Here is an 8,391-nt window from a genome sequence, read left to right on the forward strand (position 1 = left end):
TTTTACGCCAGTCTGTGCGTCAATCATCAATAATCGAACGCATAAAGTTCATAAATCGTGAACGGTAGTCCGGCGGCGGAACACAACTGATTTCTTTCATATCCTGCAGGAGCACCGACTTGCCGTAGTGCTCGCCGACCTTCTTTAGGCCATAGGTTGTGAGGCAGTCCACAATGCCCAAGTAATACACCTCGGACCCGTCAAAGGACGACACACCGCCATAGTACGCGTGGAACACATTGTCACTCTTTTTATTCTCTTTGAATTCATCCGTCGACACCCGTTCTGGCTGCGCGTCAATAGTAGCAACCAGATCTGCCATCCGTCGCCGTTGGCGTAATGAAAGCTCCACTGCTTCCTTTGACGACGCCCAGTCTCCTTTGCCACTGTGTATACCCACAAGAAGGCTGTAGTCGAGTCTGTTTGCCCGCTCCAGCAGTTGTGTATCCACCTCCAACTGTGCCAGCAGCGCCTTCCGTGCCTCCGAGGAGACACGAAGACGTTTTTTGCTTGCCAAAAAGTCGTTGTCTTTTCCTGCAGCGCCATGCCTGCGATCCTCTGCGGTGGTGGTGCGGTGCGTGGTGGAGCCTTTGAGGTCGTACACCTCTGTGATGGAGAATTGGGCAAATGCGAAGACATTTTCGGTGACGACAAAGGAGTTCTTTTCACTTCCCCTCCACAACGCGTAAAGACCAGCGTACCGCGGCAGGAGGGAGTGGGGGTAACGGTCAAGGTGGTCAACGTACACGGGGAGCAGGCTGCGCAGAGTTCGAGACTCGGTGATTGTGACACGCTTCAGGATAAAGCGATCATCATGACTTCTGAGCAGCAAAGCCCCACTGCGGCCGCTGCTTCTAAGGAATCTAGGGGCGCAAAAGTGCCCCAATAGCAGGCGGGCACGCAGCGCACTGATGCCTAAAGCATCCAAGAACGTGTCTACATGAATTCCAAGACGCATTCGAACGGAAGCGAAAAGAAGTGGTCTGTAGTCTGTGAACGCCACGCGGTCACTCTGGAAAGAGGAGATGTGCTTGCGGAAAAAGCTCGGTGCTCCACCAGTGGGGCTGGAGTTTGAGACGAAACTGACACCAGCGATGGTTGGTGTCCCTTTTGTAAGTTCAAATGTGTTCTTCTCACCGCATTCCGATGCCTCCGCTGCGGCACGAACCGATAATTCCACTCCCGTCATGACGTACGTGAGTAGCACCCAATGTGCTGAGCCAAAACCTAGAAGCGGATGCGGCGTGCCGCACACGTGTGGCATATTGCACCCCTTCATTTTATCCTGTCCTGGCAATTCCATAAGAAGAGTGTACGCCTGCAGGAAATCTGGGAATGACATCGTTTCGACTATCTTGTTGCAGTTGCCATAGACCGCCTCCACGATGTTGTCGACGGTGTCTTTGACGGATTCATCGTCGATTGAAGACTTGTAGGACAGGCCAAAAAGAATGTCACGTGCGATGAGTTTAAAGTCCGTCAAACGAACGAGGCCTCGTTCTTGTGTCTTCCCTTCCCCTTCTCCATTCCTTTCTGTCGGGTCCATCGTTGCATCACGGCACATGCCACCCCCAAAGGACCGGAAGGCAATTTCGGCCCGCTCCGAGACGCTCCCTTGAAGCATAACCCGCATGTGATTCAGGTACATGGGCAGACTCACCTTGCCGCTGGCGTCCGCCCCCGCATCACCAACGTCATCGCAGCGCATCGCCTGAACCAGTCGCGAGTCGCACGCGAGAAGTGGTCCCATGGCCGCCTCCAGAGAGGAGCAGAGAATATAGCCGGCCCCCTCCGCATCCATTGCACAATACTGGTGGTACAACGCGGTGAGATCAAAGTACCGGAGTCCGCGGCAAGGCTCAGCGGTGACGGCGCAGAACCGTTGCGAACGCAACATTCCCAACAGAAACAACTCGGTGAGCCGCTGCAATGCGTAACGCACGGTGACGTCGGTGGCGGGGTCAGAGGTCTCGAGCAGCCACACATCGCCCCGGCGCCCCACAAGCCTCACAGTGTTGCCCCATGGGGCCACCAACGCAGACAAACTGTCAACTGGCAGCAGCTCCATTTCCTCCGAACCACTTAGGTTTAAGTCGCGCCAAAGAGTGACCGCCGTCCGTGGTCGCCGTGCGATGCATATTTCCCTCTCATTCAGCATGACGATATCCACCGCCTCTCCGCTTGCAAACGGGCAGCTCTTTTCAACAGTCACGCATTGCACAACTGTTGCAGACAAACGAACAGGCGCCCCTGCCAATGCATAAACGGCATCGCCAGGATAATACAAGGGTGCCGTCACCGCCTCCATCTCGCCGTGATTCATCCGCCAAAGAATCAGTGCGGCGCGAGCAAACTGCTCCCCCTCCGACCCCTTCATTCTCAGCGAGACAGCGGCACCCTCAACAAAAATATCCAACGAAACAATCTTCTGTGCCACCGTTGCGGTCCCGGGGCTCTCATCCTCAAAGTTTGGAGGCTCATTCTCACTTGTCGGGCAGCCAAAAGATTTCCCGGGCAGAAGCAGCCGCTCCGTGCAACGCATCCCTCTCACAGACGCAAACTCCACCCAGAACAACACTTTCCCCCCCAAAGATTCGGTAAGAATTACATGTGAGCTAAGCAGTACGGCATGTCCACTCATAGGCCGGGCCTCCTCGTCATAATAAAGACACGCCTCTCTAGAACGAGCGCCAGAGGCCACATCATACACCGAAGAAGAAAGTTCAAAAAATTCCTCCCACTTGCCAAACAACAAGGGTAATAGCATCCCATCTCGGGTCATTTTACACACCTTCTGTCATTACAAACATAGAGAGAGAAAAAGACAGAAAGTTTTTTTTAAAGTTAAACCAATAATAATAGAAAATAGCCAACCCACAAGAGAAGATCAACAAAATACTAAGAATAACAAAAAAAAAAAGTTAACCAACATAAGGCAAAAAGAAAATCTAGGAAACAAAAAAAAAAATGTGGTTAATAAAGAAGAAGTTAGTCTCAGTTTGAATTACTGCTAAAAATTGTCAACATACATGAGACATGCCCATGTATCAGATTATTGGTCGATTTAGGACTCATCATGTGCACAGCCGGCCACCTCAACATTGTGCCAGTGCCAAGTACCATTCAATAGGAAAACAGCAAAAGGACAGGAAGGGCAAAAAACGGAGCCACTTATCAACGCTGCCCAAAAGAAACGGGGCCTGTTACCGCTACCTAATTCCATTCCTCGCCTACCAGCGCTACATAAGGTGTAGCCATAAGTTTTATCTTGCCAATAGAAAAAAAGAAAAATCATGTGGGTCATTCAGTCATGCATGAGGACAAACAACTTTGCAGTGGGGAGAATAGAAGGGGTGCGACTCAGCTTTCAAGGACTCGAGTAATGCTCTCATGTGGACCCGTATGCGGGGATCCCTCGGACATATGCTTGTTCTCGTAGACATCATTGCACATTCCGGCCAACGGGGCCCAGCACACTGCGCGCTGCTCTCCCTTCACCGTTCATCGTCCACACGCTCACGAGAAAGGGAGCGAGACGAGCGAAGTGCAGGTGGTGTCTAATAATAATACTGTTGGGAATCAGGGCAGGATGTCAGCGGATGACGCTTAACAAAGCTCGCTCACGGCATCTCGGCAAGAGGAGCCAAAGCTCCCCCGGGCGATGTATATATTGTGCATCATGTGGGTCATTCAGTCATGCATGAGGACAAACAACTTTGCAGTGGGGAGAATAGAAGGGGTGCGACTCAGCTTTCAAGGACTCGAGTAATGCTCTCATGTGGACCCGTATGCGGGGATCCCTCGGACATATGCTTGTTCTCGTAGACATCATTGCACATTCCGGCCAACGGGGCCCAGCACACTGCGCGCTGCTCTCCCTTCACCATCCATCGTCCAGACGCTCACGAGAAAGGGAGCGAGACGAGCGAAGTGCAGGTGGTGTCTAATAATAATACTGTTGGGAATCAGGGCAGGATGTCAGCGGATGACGCTTAACAAAGCTCGCTCACGGCATCTCGGCAAGAGGAGCCAAAGCTCCCCCGGGCGATGTATATATTGTGCATCATGTGGGTCATTCAGTCATGCATGAGGACAAACAACTTTGCAGTGGGGAGAATAGAAGGGGTGCGACTCAGCTTTCAAGGACTCGAGTAATGCTCTCATGTGGACCCGTATGCGGGGATCCCTCGGACATATGCTTGTTCTCGTAGACATCATTGCACATTCCGGCCAACGGGGCCCAGCACACTGCGCGCTGCTCTCCCTTCACCGTTCATCGTCCACACGCTCACGAGAAAGGGAGCGAGACGAGCGAAGTGCAGGTGGTGTCTAATAATAATACTGTTGGGCGGGAGAATGCGTGTTGCGTTGGCCCTTTTTGCGTATCCATGTAAATTTCCCTTTTCGTTTTGTGCTGTTTTTACGCGTTCCGCACCAACCAAAAACAAGTAGAACCGTGAGAATAAAGGGGTGAGACCGTTTAGCCTTGAAATTGCCCTTGAGAGAGAGAAAGAAGACAAACACAACAGTAAGAGAGAGAGATGCAAGGAAATGAGGAGGTTGAGTAAAGAAACTGGCGGTGTCACTGGAGGGTCAATTTTAGTCCCTAACCCCCTTTTCCCCCCAATCTCATTTATTGTCGTTGTTGCTCGCTTTTTTTCCTTTAAATATATATATGTAGTTTATTTTCCCTCTTCTTGCATTCTCCTTCGCTCGTGGCCCATTCACGCACTTTCCTTTCCCCGTCCTCTCATTGCGTACGGGAGGACGTCTATCTACGGTGGTGCTATCCCCAGTGTGGGGAAGGGGGTTTGCCGCGAGAGAACGATGGTTTTGTGCTCGTACGAGATGTAACCACGCACAAGGCCGCTGGCGATTAGTTTTGCCGTCCACCATGTCATTTCGTCGTCCGTCATCACGGATGTTTTGTTCTCATCGTTCTCCTCTCGGTGTCTTTTGGGACGCTTCTGGTTTGATCCCGCTGCACCCGTCTGCGCCGTGGCTGCTTTCCTCCCCTCATCCACGACGTGGGCGTACGCTGCCGTGAGGACAGGGAGAGGGACGCGGCTGTTGTCAACGCCGCTGCACATCCCGAGTGCGGTCCGCGTGCGGGCGAGCAGCACGAGAAAGCAGTAGAGTTTTGCTCGCTGCAAAAGGAAAAACACCCCGCGCTTTCGAAGAAGCGTGCCAAATGCGTCGACGGCGTTTGCAAAGGCGTGTGGGTCGCCCCGTTGCACAGCCAAAAAAATTGGCATAAAGACGAAGGCGATGAGGTCGTCTGTCCTCAGGATTTCTTCCGGCACCACTTTGCCGTGAACTACACCAGCCACCGTGAGGTAAAAACGAACCCGCTGTTTGTTACGCTGCTGCACTTCCGTGCCCTCACCTGGTGGCGGGAGGAGATAATAAGCCTTCCGCAGCGCATCGTATGCATCCTCGAAGCGGTGGTCGTACAACATTATACGTCCCTTGTAGTAGCAGAAGTTTACCACCTCGGCAATCATGTGCTGCGCAGGCCGCAAGATGGATTTGCCCCAGTCGCCTGTCGACTCTGCTATTTTTTCCGACTGTGCGACCGAGTTGACAAGGATGCGACACTGGTGTGTGTTGTAGCGATGAAAAAGAATACTCAACAGGCCGTTGCAGACTGCAAGGGCGCCCCGGCGACGGGAGTGCTCTGGCGACTCTTGTGGGTCCGCTGTCTGTAACGAAAGCAACAGTTTGCGCCAACTCCTCACAATTTGCCCAGTGGCCTCATCAATAACGTGCTCGCTAGCATCACGTGCAACCCGCGGGATGCGGTGCACAAAGTGAAGTAGCAGCAGCGTGTCCCAGCCAACGGTGCCAACGGTGCTGCCGCCGCGTCGCCGTGGCGTATAGTGACTGCGCTGCATGGAGTGCACCTCCTGAAACGCCTCAAATACGTGCAGCATGCCCCGTGCAAGTGTGTCAAAGTACCGTTGCGGTGGCTTTTCGCCGCCGCTGTTGCCCTCGCCGGCGCCGTTGCTATGACCGCTCTGTGGCTCCATGCGTTGGTAGCGCGCGAGTGCCCCGGTGACGGCTACACGCACCAACACATCGACGTACAGCTGCCGTTCCTTCACGTCATCCGCGCAGCAGCCGGGTGTTCCGCGGTGCCTCGAATGAGACGACTCCACCCGCTCCATGAGGGTGCAGCGCAGGTCCTCCACCGCCGCCTCAATGTTCTTGAGCACCGCCGCACTCGGCAGCTCTGTCGCCTCGCCCTCCTCCGCGATGGTGACGCAGTCCGTCAGCAGCACACCGTTGCGTGAGGCAATGGCGTCCGCGGTACGATCTAGCCATTCAGGCGACACAATCAGTGCCGCTTGCGCCTCCGTCCTGCGGTTGTTCTTCCGCATCTAATTAGAGACTAGGCGTAGCACACACAAAAAAAAAGATGAGAGAGAAAGTAAAGCTGCACCTCATACCCCCGCTGAGGAGTTTATTCGCCACGCACATCTGTGACGCGCCACCAAACCACATCATAGATCTCTTGCGATTGCCTCAAGTCGGGGTGAGAATGACACACCAATTCTCCTTGTCGTAGTACGACTCCCGCACCGATGCGCCCGCCTCCACAGCAAGACTCTCCAGTTCTCCCTGCACAAAAAGGTGGTAGTAACGCTGGTACACACGCTTCTCCTTGTCGTATTTCTCGTGCATCTCCCATGGGATGAGAACATCCGCCTCGTCATTTCTGGACCGCTTTCTCGGCTGCTCTTTCGCCCACACGCTGATCAGCACAAGACCGTCGGGCCGCACAAGGCGAAGTAATTCCCGGATGGCCTCCACCCGTCCCGCTTGTGTGGCGAGGTGATGAATGACTGCGATGCTAATGACGGCATCGAAGACTCCACCGCGGAGTGCGGTGCGACGGCCATCAGCGCGCAGAAGGTCTGTGCGACTAATAACTTGACTCGCTGAAGCCAATTTCTTTTGTTGTTCTTGTGCCAGTCGTAGGAGTCCCTCACTCAAGTCAATGCCCACAACGTAACGGCATGCGTCCTCCAAATCGTCGGCCTCAACCGTCACCCCCACGTCATCGATGTGTGTCACGGTTGCCTTCCGGTAGCACTGCGCACAGGTGAAGTACTTCCCGTTCCCACAGCCGACGTCAGCCACCAAAGAGTACTTTGGAAGGGACTCAATGAAAGCCTGTACTTTGGGCCACGCCTTGTACCGTGTTGACGAGAAGTGAGACGCAATGGCGTCATACACCTTCAGCACATGTTCCCGCTCCAACACATCGCCCTCCACCAGCCGCACCGGACTCACCTCCTGCGCATCACCGGCATTCGCCATGTGGGAAAAAGTGAAGTGGAGAAAAAAGAATTGCGTGTGTCCTGAAGGAAACATTCATAAAGACAAAAAAAAAAAGATAAAAATAAAAGATAAGAAAAGTGCGGTGCGTGTTTGTGGAGGGGTGCAAATAACGTAGCTGGCCACAAAATAAAATTCCCAGTACACCAGAGGCCAACATGCACACATCATATTACACATTTCCCTCGCCACACAGGCATGCATCATGCCCTTCCTCCATTCACCGCACGAAGAAACACAAATAAAGAAAAAGAACCACGCGCTACATCCCTCTCATTCATCCATATTCTCTGAATTCGCAGCAGCAGCAGCAGCCCACACAGAGAGAGAAAAAAAGAAAAAAAAAAGAAACACAAACGGCGTATAAATGACATTTCTTCTTACAGGAAGAAAAAAAAGACGAGGGTAAATCTGCACGAGCACTCGCACGCGCAACGGCAGCGGAGGAAATGCCACAACTCGCGCAAAGAAAACCATTACCTCCCGTTTTTCTCATTCAGGAGTCTGCAGAGGTGGTCACGATGCGTTTGCCGTGCCAACTCCACTCCATCTCCGCTTCCTTCATTTTGGCCCGCACCACCACATTATTCCCGCCGATGACTTTGGCGGTGCCCACCTCGTTGAACCCACGCTCATCCTCCAACGAGGCAATGATGTCCTCCAAAATAGCCTCCGCCAAGTGCTTTACATCAACCCGAGAGGTGAAAACCCCGAGTATTTTTTCCACAAGCTGTAGGTTGTCTCGCTGCAGGAGCCCCGGCCTCCAGATGGTGAGGTGTGAGTTGTCCCACAACTTCACAACGTCGCGACGAAGCAACATCTCTGCCCGTCTCCGTGCCATGACGGACGCCTCCTCCCCCAACGCGTAGTCACGATCGTCGTCAACGTCATCCTCGTCGCCGCGCGTTCCACGCCGTTGCATGAAGTTGTCTTGGATGTCATCCTCGTTGCGATTGAACAGGGCGAGGAGCTCCTTGTCAAACTCCCCGTGTGCACGAAAGTACGGCAATGAGTTCCATAAGCTGCCACCCATCACACTCACTTGTGTGA

General features: G+C 53.3%; 4 protein-coding genes and 6 non-coding genes across 10 annotated transcripts, besides 1 other annotated feature; all 10 read right to left on the reverse strand.

Moving 5' to 3' along the window:
• Nucleotides 1–8,391: part of a sequence feature (heterozygous, non-Esmeraldo-like haplotype) that runs on past the window's edge.
• On the reverse strand, nucleotides 20–2,782 carry Tc00.1047053509715.120 (phosphatidylinositol-4-phosphate 5-Kinase, putative; the record flags this gene model as incomplete). Its single annotated transcript, XM_808359.1, has 1 exon — nucleotides 20–2,782. The coding sequence occupies one exon, from the start codon at nucleotides 2,780–2,782 to the stop codon at nucleotides 20–22; it is 2,763 nt and encodes a 920-aa protein (XP_813452.1).
• Tc00.1047053509715.121 lies at nucleotides 3,359–3,451 on the reverse strand. Its single transcript, XR_008255620.1, has one exon. It is a non-coding gene; the product is annotated as a C/D small nucleolar RNA (snoRNA), TB8C2C1 (small nucleolar RNA).
• On the reverse strand, nucleotides 3,485–3,553 carry Tc00.1047053509715.122. The gene has a single exon (XR_008255621.1). It is a non-coding gene; the product is annotated as an H/ACA snoRNA, TC8C2H1 (small nucleolar RNA).
• Tc00.1047053509715.123 lies at nucleotides 3,745–3,837 on the reverse strand. The gene has a single exon (XR_008255622.1). It is a non-coding gene; the product is annotated as a C/D small nucleolar RNA (snoRNA), TB8C2C1 (small nucleolar RNA).
• Tc00.1047053509715.124 lies at nucleotides 3,871–3,939 on the reverse strand. The gene has a single exon (XR_008255623.1). It is a non-coding gene; the product is annotated as an H/ACA snoRNA, TC8C2H1 (small nucleolar RNA).
• Tc00.1047053509715.125 lies at nucleotides 4,131–4,223 on the reverse strand. The gene has a single exon (XR_008255624.1). It is a non-coding gene; the product is annotated as a C/D small nucleolar RNA (snoRNA), TB8C2C1 (small nucleolar RNA).
• On the reverse strand, nucleotides 4,257–4,325 carry Tc00.1047053509715.126. Its single transcript, XR_008255625.1, has one exon. It is a non-coding gene; the product is annotated as an H/ACA snoRNA, TC8C2H1 (small nucleolar RNA).
• Nucleotides 4,776–6,380, reverse strand: Tc00.1047053509715.130 (hypothetical protein, conserved; the record flags this gene model as incomplete). Its single annotated transcript, XM_808360.1, has 1 exon — nucleotides 4,776–6,380. The coding sequence occupies one exon, from the start codon at nucleotides 6,378–6,380 to the stop codon at nucleotides 4,776–4,778; it is 1,605 nt and encodes a 534-aa protein (XP_813453.1).
• Nucleotides 6,526–7,377, reverse strand: Tc00.1047053509715.140 (hypothetical protein, conserved; the record flags this gene model as incomplete). Its single annotated transcript, XM_808361.1, has 1 exon — nucleotides 6,526–7,377. The coding sequence occupies one exon, from the start codon at nucleotides 7,375–7,377 to the stop codon at nucleotides 6,526–6,528; it is 852 nt and encodes a 283-aa protein (XP_813454.1).
• On the reverse strand, nucleotides 7,838–8,391 carry Tc00.1047053509715.150 (uncharacterized protein; the record flags this gene model as incomplete). Its single annotated transcript, XM_808362.1, has 1 exon — nucleotides 7,838–8,391. A coding segment is annotated over one exon (554 nt), but the record flags the coding sequence as incomplete, so codon positions are not given.

This window comes from Trypanosoma cruzi, genomic scaffold, assembly GCF_000209065.1.
Source record: "Trypanosoma cruzi strain CL Brener 1047053516417 genomic scaffold, whole genome shotgun sequence".
Lineage (NCBI taxonomy): Eukaryota > Euglenozoa > Kinetoplastea > Trypanosomatida > Trypanosomatidae > Trypanosoma > Trypanosoma cruzi.